General features: G+C 38.8%; 2 protein-coding genes and 1 long non-coding RNA gene across 3 annotated transcripts in view; 2 read left to right on the top strand and 1 right to left on the bottom strand.

The window, feature by feature from the left end:
- Positions 1-56: 56 nt before the first annotated feature.
- pmpca (peptidase, mitochondrial processing subunit alpha) lies at positions 57-10,071 on the bottom strand. Its single transcript, XM_039669064.2, has 13 exons — positions 9,988-10,071; positions 9,050-9,252; positions 8,880-8,959; positions 8,700-8,782; positions 8,498-8,592; positions 4,807-4,907; positions 4,454-4,717; positions 2,834-2,926; positions 2,626-2,744; positions 2,455-2,545; positions 2,318-2,380; positions 2,091-2,235; positions 57-1,086 (listed from the first exon to the last, which is right to left on the bottom strand). Exons 1-13 carry the CDS (start codon positions 10,032-10,034, stop codon positions 917-919), a joined length of 1,554 nt encoding a protein of 517 aa, XP_039524998.2. The 5' UTR covers positions 10,035-10,071; the 3' UTR covers positions 57-916.
- Positions 10,072-10,784: 713 nt separating this feature from the next.
- LOC148981675 (uncharacterized) lies at positions 10,785-12,959 on the top strand. The gene is made up of 3 exons (XR_016168173.1): positions 10,785-11,271; positions 11,407-11,466; positions 11,801-12,959. It is a non-coding gene; the product is annotated as an uncharacterized LOC148981675 (long non-coding RNA).
- Positions 12,960-14,353: 1,394 nt separating this feature from the next.
- Positions 14,354-19,321, top strand: part of LOC120477492 (uncharacterized) — a 70,732-nt gene continuing 65,764 nt past the window's right edge. The window contains exon 1 of the mRNA XM_089130037.1: positions 14,354-14,448. The gene's annotated coding sequence lies outside the window, so the exon portion shown is untranslated. The remainder of the gene's footprint in view (positions 14,449-19,321) is intronic.

Genomic DNA, 19,321 nt, shown 5'->3' with positions numbered 1-19,321 from the left:
AAGAAACATATTGGTGAATATTCATAGATAAAAAAAAAATATTGAAAGCCAAAAAATAGAAAAGATCAAACTTTATTTTTTCCCAAGGGATGTCAGATTCACCCATTGCCATTATAATGAACAGAAATGGAAAAAATATAACTGTAAACTGAAGAAGTGCAAGGGAATAAAATAAATATGTTATTTTAGGGCAATAAAGGGGTAATGACAATAATTGGGTTGGGGGTCATGTTAACAGTGATTTAGCAAGAGCAGTGGGGCTTATGTATACTTTAGAGTCGACCATTTGTTGATGGGTCGGTTTTCACTGCTATGGAAAGTGCACAGTCAGTCATTCTGATTAAATATTTTACTACCTAAAACTAACTAAAAGATAAGAGTTTTATAGAGTGTTGTGAAAAGACAATGCTATGTAATGTGAGGAATTTCTTTCTGTTTTGCCCAGTTTTACACAAGAGCACAGCTCAAAAGCAAAGTCCACTTATTGAGCCAAAACGATAGAAATCACATGGTGGGTTCAAAAAATCATGCAAAAAAAAAAAAAAAAAAATGAATGTGGGTGAGTGGAATTGAACAGCCATCAAAATCAGCATTTAAAATTCTCCACACAAAAATGAAAATACTGTCATTTACTCACTCTCATGTCATTCAAAGCCTATTTGACCCTCTTTCTTCTGCGTAACAGAAAATATGATATTTTGAAAAACATTGGGAACCAAACACAGCAACCTTAAGACATTAAGAAAGTCTACAGTTTTGGAATGACATGAAGGTGAATAAATGACTAGCATACATCACTATATAGATGAAATGCAACCACAGACAGTCCTAAGCATTGCACTTAAATTCCAGTTGAGAATAATATTTGTTGGTCAGTGCTCCTATTTGTCTCTAGATGGTGTCAGCCGTCGGTCCACTATCGGAACAGGCGGTATATGCGAGGCAGACGTCCATCTTTACTCGAGAGCGCGGCTTGAATGTCCTCGTACGAGGGCAGCTCCGTAAGATCTCCCAACGCAGCTACCGCAGGCTTACTACGCAGCATTTTTGCTGTAACTCTCTTGATGTCACTGGCCGTAACATTACCTAAAACAAAGAAATTGTTAATTGATCAAAAATTTGTGTTATATCTTTGTGGAAATCATGATACTTTTATTTAAGGATTCTTTCAAAAATGCTGCTCTTTTGAATTTCTTTCCATTCATTTGAAACATTATAAATGTCTTTACTGTTACTTTTAATTAATTCACTGCATCCTTGATGAATTTCTTAAAATGATTAAAATCACTGAACTAATCCTTTAAACTACCTTTCAAAAGTTTGGGGTCACTTTTCAAAAAACTTTTGTTGATAATTTACTCACCCCCATGTCATCCAAGATGTCCATGTCTTTCTTTCTTTCGTCAAAAAGAAATTAAGGTTTTTGATGAAAACATTCCAGCATTTTTCTCCATATAATGCACTTCAGTGGGAACCAAATGGTTCCTGGTCCAAAAGATACTTTCAGTACAAACTGCAAAGTGTTCAAAGGGCTTTAAATGATTGCAGACGATTCGTTGAATGAACCAAATGACTCGGAAAAAGATTTGTTCATTTTGATGAACGAGTTCGAACAGGAGAGTCACAAACGTGCGTTTGAACAGAGCAAGAGCAAGTGCGTTTGAATAGAGCAAGGTGAGCATTTGAGCTTTTAAAACTTAAACTTTGTTATTTATTTATTTATTAAATAAGTGGTCATTTCGCTTGATAAGACCCTTATTCATCGTCTGGAATCGTTTAAAGCCATTTGAACAGTTTGCAGTTCATACTGAAAGTGTCTTTTGGACCTTGAACCGTTTGGTTCCTAATGAAGTCCAGAAAGGAGAAGGAGAAAAGGAGAAAATCTGAAGGAGAAAATCCTGGAATGTTTTCATCAAAAACCTTAATTTCTTTTCGACTGAAGAAAGAATGACATGAACATCTTGGATGACATGGGGGTGAGTAAATTATCAGCAAAAGTTTTTTCAAAAGTGAACTACGCCTTTAAGTAAATTTACAAGCTAAATTAAGAGCTCATATAGACTTTACGCTGCAGTATCATCAACACTTACTGATAAGCTCACACAGCTCATGCGGGAGCTTCCTCTTGCCTGTCGCGAGTACTTGTCGACCCACGTCTTCAAAAACAACAGGTCGAGACTCCAGGTTCATCATGAGCATGGATTTCAGTTGTGTCTTGGCTCTTTCTAGCTCCATCTGCACAAGTGAGAGATTTGCAACAATGCAAAAAATAGCAACAAATTCAGAACGAGAAACAATTTGCGAAAGAAGTGCTTACGTCTCCTGCTGTCCCAGTCATCTGAATAAACTCCCTTGTAATGATCTCCACCATTTCTCGCACCTAAAAAGATGATGAGTTAAAAAAAAATACTGTGTATTGAAGTACTATTTATCACGTAAACCTAACTACAGTACCTGTCTAGGGTCTGCACTTGCATGGATACACAGAAGACCACTATCTTCATAGCTGTGGTGGTACGAAGTCGCATTGTACATCCAGTGATGCCTGTCCAAACGACAACAGACTGCTAAAAAAATGTTCACCATATAACGGTAGTTTCAGAGCATAAAGAAATGATGCCACACCTGTTGAGCACATTAAGGTAGAGACGAGTGAACATGCCTTTTCCTGGCCCTCCGGCAGAGAAGGACCCTCCGCCTCCCATCATCATATTGAGGACTGCAAAGGGGATGAAGTCATCCTCCTATCAGTCAGTCACAAAAAAGACTTATATAAGCACACAACCAATCTCAGCAAGTGTGAAATTGAACTGATTTAATATGTGTAACAAACCAAAAAAGAGCAGCTCTCCAGCCCAATCATGATGTGCGTTAGTTCAGGAATGGGTGTCGGACCCAAACTCACGTCGGACATGTCCTTCTCCGTCTGATATGAGACAAAAAGCTTGGCTTTAGTAATTCGTGAATCTTTAAAATTCTGCTGCTCTTTGGGCCGTGACACACCATGCCGACAGTCGGCAATGGGTTAGTTTTTGTGGTGGTCAGGGCTGTCGGTGAGAGGGATCGCACTGATTGGCTGTTCGGGTTAGCGAAAGTGTCAGTACATGAAGATAGAAATAAATAAGTAATGATCAGCATGACTGATATTCAAAATGGTAAGCACTGCTTTGTTTAGTTTGAATATCTGCAGTCCCAGTTTCGGTTACCGTATTTGAAAATGACATATACACTGTTATTTCCTTGCACACAGGCGCAGAACGCACATGCTAGTTGGCAGTCGCTAGGGATGGGAATTGATAAGATTTTATCGATATCAATGCCACTAACGATTCTGCTTATCGATCTGATTCTTTAACGATTCTCTTATCGATTCCTGATAGCACTGTGTGGGAAAAAAGTAATCATATGCTTTTTCAGGGGGGAAAACAAGTTTTATTTGTTTTAAACCTTACACTTGACTAAGCAAACTGTACTTTTTATGTATTTATTTATGTAATAAATGGAAAGAACCTTATTGAAAAGTGTTATGATTAGCTATTCACCGATTATAAGTCCCGTGAGTTCAGTTGTTTTAACCATTCATTAAAACGAATCGGTTCAAATCATAGACTGGTTCAAATGAGTCATAAGTTCGCGAATTGAACGCGTCATCATCGGACGTGTGCGCGTTGTGCGATTATCCCGGCGGTTGGGACATCCCACAAGATGTGTGTCAAAGAAAACATTATCACTGGATCGTTTTTTTCGTTTATTTGAAGTGTGGTTTGTCAGCTGAATGTGCGGAACGCTTTTCAGAGAAGATAATAAGGCAACGTAGGCCTATTTTAGCACAATTCACGGCAAGCGGTAATTCTGGAAAAACAAATCTCCGGATGCTGCACATGAAACTTTAGTCTCCGGACCTTACCATTGTGTCGATTATTTTGATTAATATGTGCGAGAGAGAGAGAGAGAGAGCAAGACAGCGCTTAGTTTTGAGACGGTGAAGCCTGAGAGAGAGAGCGCGCACACGTTCGGGGCACTCTCTCTCTCTCTCCCTGCTTGTTCAGTTTAACATGCGTGCTGTCACAAGCGCAGTGGTTCATCACTACAGAGAGAGACGGTTTTACTCACGGATCAAATAAGGCTTTGGCGGTACAAAAATTCGCTTGGGACAGTTGTGAAAAAATACAACAGGGACAATGGTTGAGTCAGAGCAGGAGCATCGATAAGAGGAATCGTTAACGTCGAAGGCATACAATATCGATGGATCGTAAAACTTAGAACCGGTTCTCGAGTGGAACCGATTCTCGATTCCCATCCCTAGCAGTCACCTGTAGTTATTTTGGTGTCTTCAGGTGCAGCTTTTAGGCACAGATCCAGGCAATGGGAGGCGACAAAACAGTCGGCTTTTCCTTACTGTTAGTTCTTTGACTTTGGCTAGGTGTGTCACAGCCTTTAAAAAGGTGCTCACCTTAACAATGCCGCCCGTGTATTGTGCTACAGACAGGTCGACGTTGGCAGGTGTGCTCATGCCCCATACAGGTTTAACATTTAGGAGATACTTCCTGGCACACTGAACAAGCTGTTCATGTTCAATCCCAACCCCGGCCAGCACCATGCGCTCCGGGCAGTAATAGCTCTGCAGGTACTTATGAAGCAGCCTCTTGTCGATCTTGTCAACATTGTTGGCAGGGCAGAAGCGAGGCAGGCCCACGGTGTTGCCCCTGTATGCTGCCTAAACATTGAAGAGACAACAAAATAAGACTTACAAACTCAATTCAATGATCTACAGTAAGGTATTGATATTTGTAGAAGTGGTCATACTGCATGAATCATTTCAGTTAGTAAAGGCTCCGGGTCAGGTCTCATGTTCAGATCCTCCAACTCAAACCGAACAGCCATTCTGGTCATCTCAATCTCCTCATCTGAAGAAAATATTATAAAGTTACATTACCAGTCTTTTTTTTTTTAATAAGTCCCAAAAATACAGTAAAAAATATTCAGAAATTTTATTACAATTTAAAATAACTTTTGTATTTTAAGATGTAATTTATTCCTGTGATGGCAAAGCTGAATTAGTGTTCAGTGTCACATGATGAAAGAAAGTGATATGTGAAGGCCAACACGTGTGTGTAACTCATACTCAGAATTTGTCCTCTGCATTTAACCCATCCAAATAAGTCCACACACATAAGGAGTAGGGAACAGACACCAGACAGACGCGCTCAGAAATTCTTTCTAACAAATAAAGTTGAAGAAATATCCTATAAAATTATTCAAAGATTTTATCCAGTTAAATACTTTTTAAAGAAATTTAGAAATGATATCATAACGTCTCCTTGTTTTGATAGATTGTTTACTGCTTGTATGTCTTGACTTGTTCTGTTTATTAACATTGCATTAATAAAAAAACAAAAAACAGACAGACGCGCAGTGGGCAGCCATTTTTCTGTGGCACCCAGGAAGTGATTGGGGGTTAAGGCCACAACTGTCGACTGATCCTTTAAAAATCATTCTAATATGCTGATTTGGTGCAGTTATCAATATTATTGATGCTTAATACCTTTTAATAAAAGTTATTAATGTTTTACATACTTTTGTGGAAACCATGATACATTTTTTTAAAGGGGTCATGAACTGGCTTTTTAAATTTCCTTATATTGTTGACTGAGGTTCGCTTGGTTTTTACATTCAAAAACATCAAAATGAATAAGTAATAGGCTATTTTTGAGCCTAGCACCAAAACGCTCGGTTTTTATGGGTTTCTCGCACTGAAGACTTGGAAGTAAACGTCCACTGCTGTGAGTGGAGAACAGTTTTGCATTATAATGAGTTTCGACTCAACCGTCAGTGTTCTGAAAATGTCCGATGTTGTAAAATGGCAACCGGAATGATTCGCCCATACATGTTCGACCCAGAGTCTGTGTGTTGCACAATTCCTGTCGGATCCAATATAGACGACACAGCACCGTTCTTTACTCTTAATCGGTCTAAAATCCTAAAGTCTTGTTCACAAAACAATCCTCAGTGAAATGAAGCGAACAGATGGACATGTTTTACCTCATCAGCTGGAACGTCATTAAAAATAAAGTTTATCCATGCAGTCCTATTGGAATCCAGAGGAAGCTTATGCATCGACTGTCTTCTTCCACAACCAGGCACTGCACAATATTTTGTATTACTTGGTAGCTCGATCTGGTTTGTCATCATGAGGTAGGCATCTATGTTATTTAGCTATGCATGTAATGCGCAAATCGTTGGGTGGGGCTAAACCGGCCGTGTTGAAGTAGGTGTTGATCTTCTTCTGCGGGGGCGGTGTGTTTTATCCTCTTTGACGTCATAGTTCCCTTAGTGCATACTTTGAAAAACAAATCGATTGCAGAGCCTGGTGTCAATAAAAGCTTTTATTGGACTAACAAGGACGTTTTCTGTTCTGAAACTTACAGGATATTCTTGTAATATGAGGACCTCTTAGATGTCAAAAGCTTGAGGAAAATTTGATTTCTCAGTTCATCACCCCTTTAAGGATTCAGGATTCATTTTTTTTTTCAGAAACTACTGACACTAAGGCTACATTCACACTGCAGGGCTTAATGCTCAATTCCGATTTTTTTGCAAGGCCGTTCACATTTCCAATTAAATGCGACCTTTTGTGATCTCCTGTGTGAACGTGAAATGATCCAGAAGTGACCCGCATGCCCAGAAGAGTAATCAACGGTCCCAGACGTCACTTGTTGTTTGCAGAATAGTTCTTTTTTTTCATATGTTGCGAGCTTTTGTTTTATTATTATTATTGCCACAGCCCATATACAAACACAGACAATAATTATTTTATCGACGGGCAGTTTGCACATAAATGTAAGATTTTTCCGATCCTCACCGACCTCGTCATAAAACCCGTTTAAATGATAGTGCGTGTCCGCGGCGCTCCTTGCTTTGTCACCGGCGGCCGCGGTGCGACACTGGTGGCTGGTGTTGCCAGATTGGGTGGTTATTCGCTATATTTTAAGGCATGTTCACATGTGTTTTAGCCAGGTTTTCGCTTGGAAGGCTCTATATCTGGCACCCTACTGTACAAAGTTATACTGACAGAGAGCGCACGTTCACATACACCAGAATGAACGTGTTCACAGTAATGTTCATCAGGCAGTAATACAGTATGTTTATTTCGGGCGAACGTGAATAATATGATACGCGAAAATATGAACGCGTTCATGCACTATCGTTCATTCAACGCGTTCAGGCACAACACTGGGGAACAGACACGTCTGCAGCGGCCCATAACAGTGCAGAAACGCGTTGGAGTTAGCGTGTATTGGCTAGCTACAGGTGCGTGCAATGACGTGCGGGTCGGATATATGTGACCTGACCGTTCAGATTGAAGTCGCATTTCAAAAGATCGGATACATATCGGATTTAGACCACATACCCAAGTGGCCTGGGTCGCATTTGAAAAGATCGGATCTGTGTCGTTCAGACTGTCATGAAAAAAATCAGATACAGGTCGCATAGGGGCAAAAAAAATCGGAATTAGGTCGTTTCAGCCTGCAGTGTGAACGTAGCCTAATAGATTTTTATTTAAAACATAATAATAATAATAATAAGTTCCCCTATTATGCAATTTTAAAGGTTCCTAATTTAGTTTTAGAGGTCTCCTACAACAGGTTTACATGCACCAAGAGCCTACTCTGCTCTGATTGGTCAGACGGTGTCGTCTGTTGTGATTGGTCTACCTTTACAGCGCATGTTGGAAAATAAATGTCTATTACCATTACTGAAGTTCAGCTCTGGACAGTGTTGCCAGATAGGGTGGGTTTGAATTTGATTTTGTGGGTAAAAATTGTTTTGGGTTGGTGGACAAAATATGTGCTGGTTTGGGCGGGGTCAGTTCAGCTGCTGTATATTCAGTGTGATTGCTATGCCAAAGTAGCATAAATATATATTAAGTTGTATCTACAATAAGAGTGAGAGAGTGCCTCTTAAAGCTTTGCATTATGTTCAAGAAATCTTCAAGAAAGTCGTATTGGTTCTGTTTGAAGTAAAAGCACAACACAAGTGATGTTTGAAACCAGTCCAATCTGGCAACACTGTCCGGAGCTAAAGTTCATTTTTATTATTGTTAATTTTCCGAACGCGCATTATGCAAATTTGTAGGCATGTAGGTTCCAGAGGTGAGAATAGAATTGCTGACGACTCGTTTCTGCAGTTCAGAATCTATTCTTTTTTGGGGGGAGGCAATTTTTATCGTGCACTTTGATGTTTAAAACTTTGCAGACTGTTACATTCACAAACAACTATATGACACAATGCATAAAAGGTATTATCTGAAAAAGCATAATAGGGGCACCAATAATATTTCACGATTTACTGTTTTTACTGTATTTTTGATAAAATAACTGCAGCCATGGTGAGCAATAAGAGACATCTTTCAACTAAAAAATCCTATCTTTTGGCTGGTAGAGTCTCTTTAACCCTTTTAAAAATTAAAATAATCAGATGTTTTCCAAATACTCACCAAGTAAACGAGGCTGTAGAACTGCATCTGACAGGAGGTTCACCACAGTTTCCAGACCCTTCACTTCAGCTGAAACCGCATACATTGTTGTGTCTCTTTAAATGACAGAAAGAAATAAAGCATGAGGTAAACAGAAAAGAATCAAAACAGCATTTGAAATGCAATTCACTTTGGGCTAAAATAAAAAAAATAAATGCAAGACCTGGATGTTTGGCAGTCACATATGCCTCCATGTTTCTCAAGTGTTAGGAGAATTTCATCTTTACTTCCAAACTGGGCTGTAGACTTACAGTAAAGAAGAATGAGTTGGTTTGTGCACTAAAAATCAAAACAGCATCAAAGCTATTTAGTGAGTCCAATTCATAATCACTGACAGACTTACAGAAAAGGAAAGCTTTTCCAAAAAGTGTGCAATTCCACTGGGATATTTTGCTTCATGACGTGAACCTGAATTTACTAAAACTAAAAACAAACAGGAGAAATAAAACATTTGGTATCTGGATCAGCTCATTAGAATCAAACAACAGAGTATCTGCTGCACATTTTACTTACTTCCAACTGTACAGAATTGACCAAATTTGTTCTGCGATGCAACTTTGAGTCCGTTTTCTAAGGTGGTGATTTTAGTCTCGTGTTTCTCATGGCCGTCCACAGAAGCAAAGAGAGGTTTGGGGATCCCGGGCAGCGGTGTGGACAGGGACACATTGGGATACGCACTGCCACTGCTGTAAGGTCTACATACTGCGATACCATACCTGCAACACACAGACACTTAGCAATAATCATATACTTCACATGCCCACCAACAACTTTGAAGACGGTGCCATCTCCTGCAAAGACTTCAGATGACGCAAACTCTGAATCAACATGCACCAGTGCTACATTTTTATGTCATAATCATTTGTTAACAAACAAGTATTCATTACTTAAATGTGCAGTAAACCCCATTGTTTCTGCATTACATCATTACATTGTTTAAATTAATACATTTTTAGCTAAATTAGTGATTTTGTATGCACATTTCTGAAATACATAACTTGGACAGTTACCTGATAACAAAACACTCTAAATTGTAATATGGACTCATGCACATTATGTAAAGCTGCTTTGAAATGATATGTATTGTGAAAAGCGAAACGTGAATTGAATACTGACAGTAACTTACAGTAACCAAGTAACTACTTTGCTTTAACGGGCATCTCAATAATTTACAACTAAGGCAAATCATGAGCAAAAATAATAAATAACAACAACTCCACACTGGCTATTGTAGGCAAATATTTGCTGTCAATTCAGTTTAATTAAGTTACCGAAGCGCCAGGGAAAGCACGCGAGATTTCGAAGTTTATCACATGCACATTACCGCTATAACGATTTTACAAAGTAGACAGAATACCTAACACAAAAAAAAACATGTGGCAACGGCTCTATACATAAGACACTCTTCATTTCAGTTTCAGTGAGTAAATAAGTAACACATTAGACCAAACCTCTGCGCTCGACTCCATCCCCTCAATCTGGACATGTGAGCAGCCATGTTGGATTCTATTTGACCATGAACCTTACCCGGAAATGATTATTAGACACTTCCTACTCTACTTTCTGTGAAATGTTGCTGGCTGGTTGCTGGCTGGTAGCAATGTTGCCAAGAAAGAAAAAAATAAATAAATAAATAATAATAATAATAATAATAATAAACGTTATCTAAATGCTGTCCACAAAATAAATCTACTTGTTATAATTTTATACTCGTATAAAATTTAATAAATTGTAATTTATTCATTATAGTTATAAATTACCAAACATATACATTTAATGAATTGCTTTCTTATGAACCATTATGCATTTCATAATATTTACTGTTTATATTTGGCTGAAAAGCTATTAACCTTTTAACTGTCAACCCCCTTTTTGAGAACACATGAAATGTACAATCCAAACGTATATGGTTGTAACTGAAGTATGCTTTGGGATATAGACCTAAATCTAAGTTTGGTCTTGTTTTAAAGAAGACACTGAGCAGATTATTTCTGAAGATAGAGCTATGGAAGTTTAAATTTACTCTAAATCAAAAGTAGCCTACTGTACTAAATATTTATGTTTAATAATGATAGCTAGCTAAATAATGATGATTACTAAAAATATGTGGTATGAAATAAATTGTATGAAATAAATTGTATGATTTCAACTGAGCAATAAAGGTGGTATATGGAGGTTACCACACACAAACAACTGAAGAATTATTAAAAAAAAATAAAAAATAGGTAAGGGCTAGTCGTAAGGGCTATTGTTAAAAAAATCTAAAGAATATAAACCAATGTTAGATTCATGCCTAACATTAAGTAAACCACATTACATCGAAAGGCTTTCACACCAGTTTTCTTTCACAAAAGTTAACCTAAAAAGAGCTTTGTAGAACAGTGTGTCCTTACAGCTTGTATTGAGACCAAAATAAATGGTGCATGAGAATTGGATTGATTTCTAAATGCAGGCATCAGCTCTAAGTGCTTTTTGTCATGCATGTGCGGGCCACACAAGAATCAGTTGATTGAAAGAAGTGTGCAACAGCTTCTACATTTAGAGAAGGATGTTTTCAGTGCATCTGGGTCTTATTTTGTTGACCATGTCTTTTATACCACGAATGAACTTTTCATATGAGCTTCAAGATACAATTCACACTCTGAGGGAGGAGAATGCGTACTTACATCACAGACTGAAAAACCTCACGCAGACACTGAGAGAGCTGAGGAAACTGCTTCTGGATCACTCGCATGGTGAGAATAATGTCTAAATGTTCATAGCGACCTTTGAGAATAAATATGAAAGTATGATGTTTGTATGCAATTTTCTATTTTTTTTTTTTAAATCATTTTTTCTGCACTTTATTAAAAGTGTTTATGTCCACACAGCGTCTACTGTGGATCATGATAGTGACCAGATACATGCATGGAATGAATGGATTAAGAATGGTAAGCTGAAAAGATTTCTCACGTTATGTTGCAATGTGTGATGAATTGTATTTGCTGCTGACATATGTGAAGTGAATCAGTGCAGTATATTATAGTGTCCATTGTTAACATGAATGGGCTTACAAACAAGTAAAACCTGAAAAATGAAATTATTACTAATTTCAAAAGTAATATTATTACTTTACTTATTACTTAATTAGTTACACTAGTTATATTACTTTTCCATTAGTAAAACGCATTAGGCTACTGCCCAATATGTTATAGTCTGTAAATGTTGTATCAAAGCAGACTGGCCCTTAAATTATACAAACAGATATTGTATGATGTTTTTCAGGTCTCAGCGCAGAGACTCATCTCATGTTAGAACAAGCTTTCTGCTTGCCACATCTTCATGCCAGAGCTAATTTATGTTTCCCACAGGAAATTCTTCTGGTTCTGTCAGGTCTCATTTGGATTTGGATTCTTCTCATGTAGATATGGACACAATATTCAAATCCAACAGGAAAGCACAGGCTAATTTAAATTTGTAAATATTAATGTCAAGGTTTTAATTGTTAACATTATTACTGTTAATACTGTGTGCAAGAACAAATTTGTTTCATTAATGTTATATGTTATAATGCATGTTAACAGACCCTATTTTGTTATATAAATAAATGAGTAATGCTTTAACATTTTATATTATCATCTCAATTGAATAGCAATTTCCTTGATTAGTCCATTAACATACTGTAACATCAACATTTTACATTGGGTCGATTTAGGTCACATAACTTTGAGAACCAATAACTTACTTGATTATGAAGCTTGGATATAAAATCATGTCAGGGACGAATAAATGAGATTCACTTGTGAGAGACTTTATCCCCTGGTTTCACGGACTGAAATGCATGTTTGAGCTGTAAACTTGCACTTAAAATATCGAAAAATATATCAGTGCCATTGTTTTGTTTCAAGATGCACTCAAGTAATGCTTTTTTTTCCTAAGACGCTTTAAATGGCTCAATGGGCTCTCACAGCGGTATTTCCGGTGAAGGATTAAGGATACTCGATAACTTCCGCCGATCGTAGAGTCCAATGCAATACCGAGAATTTATATTGAATTATACTCCATGGTTATACTAAAGAAACATTAGTCACAAAAACAGATAAAACAGACACCCCTCGTTGTGTTTATGCTTTTTTTTAAATTATATTAAATAAATATAACTATATATAAAATTACATCTAAACGTATCATTTCAAAGACTGGAGGACAGTAAATTTTGAAGACTCTGCCATAATCCCGTTTTCCTCGGTTTTCCTCCGCCTTAATCTCCACAACCGGAAATGGACGAGCATCCTCGCGTCAAATGTGGAATTTATGCGTGCATATAACCCATTGAACTATCCCAAGACGTCATCAAACTGACGCTTTTGACCATTAGTCAACATCCGACGTTTTAGGGTATCCTTTAACGTCAGTTAGATGACGCTATCTAACCCTACCCCAGACCTACCCGCGTCAACTAACTGACGCCCTAGGATATCATTATCTAACTGACGTTAAAGGGTACCCTAAAACGTCGGATGTTGACGTATGGTCAAAAGCGTCAGTTAGATGACGTCTTGGGATGAAAATGTGTTGGAACTAAAGCCTAATCCTCGTTTAATCTAAGCCCTGTCTGTGAAACCGGGCTGGTATTGAGCTGAGTGTGTACACTGTGAATAATGACTAAATATAAATATACAGCACATAACACTTGATTATGTGATGATTTTGCTGTCTTGTCATCTTTATTAGTTGTTTGTCAGACATATGTGGATTAAATGAAATTCACGACAAGTCCTTCTGATTGAAAATGTAAATAAAAAATGAAACCACAGCTTGTGGTCCTGCCAAAGATGTTTTCTCTGTTGATTCTGTTTCTGTTCATCACATGAAGAGGTATAGCTTCTCGCTGATAATAACTGTAGCAACATGAAATGATTTAGTGCAGACTTTGTGTGTTTGATGTTCCACACTGCAAATATCACAGTAGCCAACAGAACTGGCCTTTGTTCAGTTAATTAAAATCACCCTCTTGCATAGATTAGAAATCAGGCTATTTGTACTTTAATTTACATCTGATTGTGCTGAATTGATAAAAGAAATGAAGCTGATTTACATTTGCAAAGACTGAAACCCATGGTAGTTGATAACTTTCTATGTATATTCCATAAAATCAATTTTTTTGTTTCTGATAACTGACTGTTTACATTAAAACTTAAGATCAGATTCATAGATTAATTCAAAAGTTAATTAAAAATAAATGTTATGGTCTTCACTGAAACTGAGCAAGTTAACATTTAGTACTTAAGCCCTAAAATTTTCCCTTTCTGTGATTTTTTAACCAGCTAGTCTAATAGTGTAAAAGTGTTTCAATAAGCCACTTTTGAAGCATATCAGAAATATAATCCCCACCCCCCAAAAATACACAAATATAAAACATGTGTATGTAACACATCACTATTTTTTAAGTGATTGGTATTTTAAGCTAAATATATTTTACGGTTTTAAATATATCATATGGTATAATATAATTAATCATGCCACATGCAACCAAACACATACAGGTGTGAAATGATTTATGCCAATTTGTACAACAAACGCTATTAGACTTGTGGACACCTTTTATGAATAACCATCACGAGGGAATTGAAACACAATTGTTCTCATTTTTCTCAAACTGCATGTTTTAGTTTTATATTTGTGGCCTCATTCATTTTGCACGGTGTCTGAACACATGCAGAGTGGTGCTTAGTCCTCTCGTATTGTTCCTGGCTGTGGAGGGGTGGTGCTCTGCACTCCAGGTTACGTGACACAGCCCATCTGTGTGTATGTGTGTCTGCTGCTCCATCGTTAGATCAAGCCTGTTGCATTGATGAACCAGAAGACACACATTGGCAATCATTCACTGACAGAGATGCTGCACTGAGGCTTAACACTTCTGCTTTGCATGGGTAAGTACTGTATTTTTGCAATTGTTAAAGGCAAGGCAATTTATTTATTAAGCACAATTAAAAACAACATTTAGTTGACCAATGTGCTGTACAATTAAACATGCAAAAAGCAAACACGCACAAATATACAACACAGACGTCTGTCTATATTCAATACCTAAAATGACTGATTTTGTACAATGCTGTGTACAAGCATCAATAGAGTTTTCAGAGACTCAATACATATGAAGCCTCCACTTGGTACTGTAATGTAATCATTTTTCATGTGGATGTATTGACATGCAAATACATTATACAATTAACAGTACAACTAAAATAACTGATTACAGCTATGAAAAGGATATTTTTGTTCAGTTTCAATATCAATGAAAACGGTCAAATTGTTGAAACGCGTTCTTTGAAAAATTCACAATATCATTGGTGAAAGAGATTTACTCACTGTCTACCTGGAAAATAAATGGATTCATAATTCGTGTCAAGCAGTCAGTGCAAGTCAGATGCAAAAGATTGAGTCAATGGATTAAGTGATTGAATTCATTTCAGTTCAGTTACTTTTCCAGTAAGGTTTTCAAATAAGTAACAAGCAAGTTATTTTGGTTTTTCTATTGATTTTCTACTTTCCTGTCCACAATTTGAGAGTAATCAGGAGTAAGGTGCAGAGCTGTTGTGTGTGCTGTGTATGATGGACAAAGGGGGTCTCCAACCCGGCTCGTGGTATACCATCCTGCAGAATCTCTAACTGTAATCAAACCTGAACTAGCTAATTAAGGTGTCCTTGTTTATTTTATTTTTATATTACACTGTACAAAGGTTTGTGATTTTAACAGTGAAAGAAAACAAAACTGAAATCATACATAAACAAAAAGTTTACGTATGATGAAGAAATAGATCTAATCGTACATTTGATGAACAATTCATTGTATAATTTACAGTGAAAAAAACGCAAATTGACATTCGAAGAATTCCATGCATGACAGTTTACATTTTATGTATTTTCGTTGATATACAGTTTCTTCTTTTTTTGTTTTTTTTGTTTAATGTTACATCGAATGTTGTTAAATGAATGTTCATTGCTTTTTAAATGTCTTGTGATTCATCATGTGACATTCTCATCTCTACCTGTTTTGATGGTTGTCAGTGTATTACAAAATTACAAACCAGATATTATTACTTCAATAGGTTGGTAAAATAATATTAAATCAGTTAAAGGGGTGATGAACAGAGAAATCAAATTTCCCTTGAGCTTTTGACATAAGAGGTCATCAAATTATAAGAATATCCTGTAAGTTTCAGAACTGAAAACGCCATTGTTAGTCCAATAAAAGCTTATATTGACACCAGGCTCTGCAAACGACTTGTTTTTCAAAGTGGGGAACTATGATGTCAAAGAGGATAAAACACCACCCCCACAGAAGAAGATCAACGCCTACTTCAACACGGCCGGTTTAGCCCCGCCCACCGACTCACGCATTACACACATAGCTGAATAACATAGATGCCTACCTCATGATGACAAACCAGATCCAGCTACCGAATACAGAATGTTGTGCAGTGCTTGGTTGTGGAAGACGCTGTACATGGTTCCTCTGGATTCCAATAGGACTGCATGGATAAACTTTATTTTTAATGACATTCCATTCCAGCTGATGAGGATAAAACATTGTCCGTCTGTCTGTTCGCTTCATTTCACTGAGGATTGTTTTGTAAACAAGACTGGATTTGCAGACCGATTAAGAGTAAAGAACGGTGCCGTCTATATTGAATCTGACAGAAATTGTGCAAAACTCGGACTCTGGGTCGAATCATTCCGGTTGCCATTTTAGAACATTGGACGTTTTCAAAACAATTTCCACCAAGTGCATCAATGGGTGAGTTTAAACTCATTATAATATGCAAAACTGTTATCCACTCACAGCAGAGGGCGTTTACTTACAAGTCTTCAGTGCGAGACACCCATAAAAACCGAGTGTTTTTCAGGTAGACTAAAAATTTGGGTACAAAATAGCCTATTACTTATTCATTTTGATGTTTTTAAATTCAAAAACCAAGCGAACGTCATAAGTTGACCTCAGACAACAATATAATAAAATTCAAAAAGCCAGTTCATGACCCCTTTAATGAAATACAGATTATTTACTGTAAATTTAAGTTAAATCTGTAAAACCTTAAATGTACCCATACTGTAATTTTGCTTTGCCGTAATTTCTGGCAACCACGGCTGCCGTTTTTTACCGTAAATGTAAAAGATTTTTTTACAGCGTATGTTTAGTTAGGTTTATAACAGAGCTCGCTTTAGCGGAGGTGTGACAAAAGTTTTTATATTTGATTATATATTATATTTATTTTATTTTCATCTGACATCATGGATCTACATTTAAAGGGTTAGTTCACCTAAAAATGAAAATTAAGTCATTAATTACTCCCCCATCCTGGAGTAATTCCTGGAGTACTCCCCCACCCCCATCCTGTACCAACCCTGTAAGACCTTCGTTCATCTTCGGAACACAAATAAAGATATTTTTGATTAAATCTGAGAGCTGGATCAGTCCTACATAGACTGCCTTACGGACTAGCACTTGACGGCCCATAAAGTCATTAAAGAAAATGTTTAAATATTCCATGTGCCTACAGCGGCTCAATTTTAAGTTTATCAAGCGACAAGACTACTTTTTGTGCAAAAAAACATAAATAACGACTTTATTCGACTATTCCATTACTTCCTTATGGGCGCATGCACGAGAACTGAGATGACGACGTTCTCATTCGTCTACTTCTTGTTACCGGCTAATCACCGCTTAGGAGTATTACTGCCACCTACCGTATAAAATGATAATCCATATATAAAGCGCTCCGGATTATAAGGAACACTGTCGTTTTTTGAGAAGTTTAAAGGCTTTTAAGTGCACCTTATAGTGCGGAAAATACGCTAATTGAAAAGCATATGTACAGCGCGCATCTTCCTCTGCTTGTAAACAGAAAGTTTTGCGCTTCCAGCTATATCAGCACATCATCTTATACGATAGGTGGCGGTAAAACTCCTAAGCGGTGAGCAGCCGGTAACAAGAAGTAGTCGAAGAAGAACGTCGTCATCTCAGTTCTCGTGCATGCGCCCATAAGGAAGTAATGGAATAGTCGAACAAAGTCGTTATTTATGTTTTTTTGCACAAAAAGTAGTCTCGTCGCTTGATAAACTTAAAATTGAGCCGCTGTAGGCACATGGAATATTTAAACATTTTCTTTAATGACTTTATGGGCCGTCAAGTGCTAGTCCGTAAGGCAGTCTATGTAGGACTGATCCAGCTCTCAGATTTAATCAAAAAATATCTTCATTTGTGTTCCGAAGATGAACGAAGGTCTAACAGGGTTGGAACAGCATGGGGGTGAGTAATTAAAGACTTAATTTTCATTTTTGGGTGAACTAACTCTGTAACAAAGTTCAGGGAAGAAGGAGGCAGGAACCGGATAATAATAATAAAATAAAACTTTATTTAAACAAAATAAACAAACAAAATACCTGCCAGCAGCCCCTCACGGACGACTGCTGGCTACCGAAAATAAAATATAAAATACCGGCCAGCAGCCCCTCGCGGACGACTGCTGGCTTACCAAATAAAATATAAAACACAAACAAAAGCAGGCCTGTTCCTCTCTCGATCATCCACTCCGTCGCTCCCCCTTTATGGCTCCGCTCCTTCGTGAGAGATGCGAGACCGGTGTGCCTCGCAGGTGCTGCTCATTAGCAATCGCACCACCGGCCTCGCGACTTTCTCTCACGTCCCTCGGCCGTCCTGCTCACCACATACCCCCATCACCCCTCACAGGCCGGGGGGTACACCCGAGACTGTGCCTACTTCCCCCCCGGCGGTGGCGATCCCTGGGGGGTATGGATCGACGAGCCGAGGGAAACGGAGACGGAAGCCTGAGGAGCGACGGACACGAGAGAGGGGAGAGAGGAAAAAAAAAAATAGTCCGGCTCCCACAACGCGCTGCCATCTTGTCCCTCACCAGCTGGGCGATCTCCTCCGCGGTGCCCGGCGCCGACGCTGGATGGCCCTCGGTGAACGCCTCGACGCTCCCCCGCCCCCGGTGGACGGCGACGGCTCCTCGGGTGCCTTGGGCAGACGGCAGGAGTCCCCCTCTCCCTGCTCCTCCCCTTCACTGGCGGATGGCAGCAGGCTCCGGCCCACGGCAAGCAGCGGTGACTCCTCCTCTCCCTCCCGAACGGCAGCCGCCCCTCCATTTTCCAGGCGGTCGGCGGCGAGCTCGGGCGTCCCACCGGCAACTCATCCCAGCGCCCCGCCTCGAGCGTCCATGGCCGCGAGTCCCCCGCTCCCTGCTCCTCCCCTTATGCGGCGGACGGCAGCAGGCTCCGGCCCACGGCGAGCGGCGGCGACTCGCGCACCATGCTCGATGGCACCGCGGATTCCCCACAGCGGCGAGGACCCTCGGACAGCGCGTTCCTCCCTCTTCCCGGGTTTCGGCACCAGTGTAACAAAGTTCAGGGAAGAAGGAGGCAGGAACCGGATAATAATAATAAAATAAAACTTTATTTAAACAAAATAAACAAACAAAATACCTGCCAGCAGCCCCTCACGGACGACTGCTGGCTACCGAAAATAAAATATAAAATACCGGCCAGCAGCCCCTCGCGGACGACTGCTGGCTTACCAAATAAAATATAAAACACAAACAAAAGCAGGCCTGTTCCTCTCTCGATCATCCACTCCGTCGCTCCCCCTTTATGGCTCCGCTCCTTCGTGAGAGATGCGAGACCGGTGTGCCTCGCAGGTGCTGCTCATTAGCAATCGCACCACCGGCCTCGCGACTTTCTCTCACGTCCCTCGGCCGTCCTGCTCACCACAAACCCTTTAAA

This window comes from Pimephales promelas, chromosome 4, assembly GCF_988280905.1.
Source record: "Pimephales promelas chromosome 4, fPimPro1.hap1.1, whole genome shotgun sequence".
Lineage (NCBI taxonomy): Eukaryota > Metazoa > Chordata > Actinopteri > Cypriniformes > Leuciscidae > Pimephales > Pimephales promelas.
The sequence above is the reverse complement of the archived record's forward strand: the minus strand, read 5'-3'. Positions and strand labels throughout refer to the sequence as shown.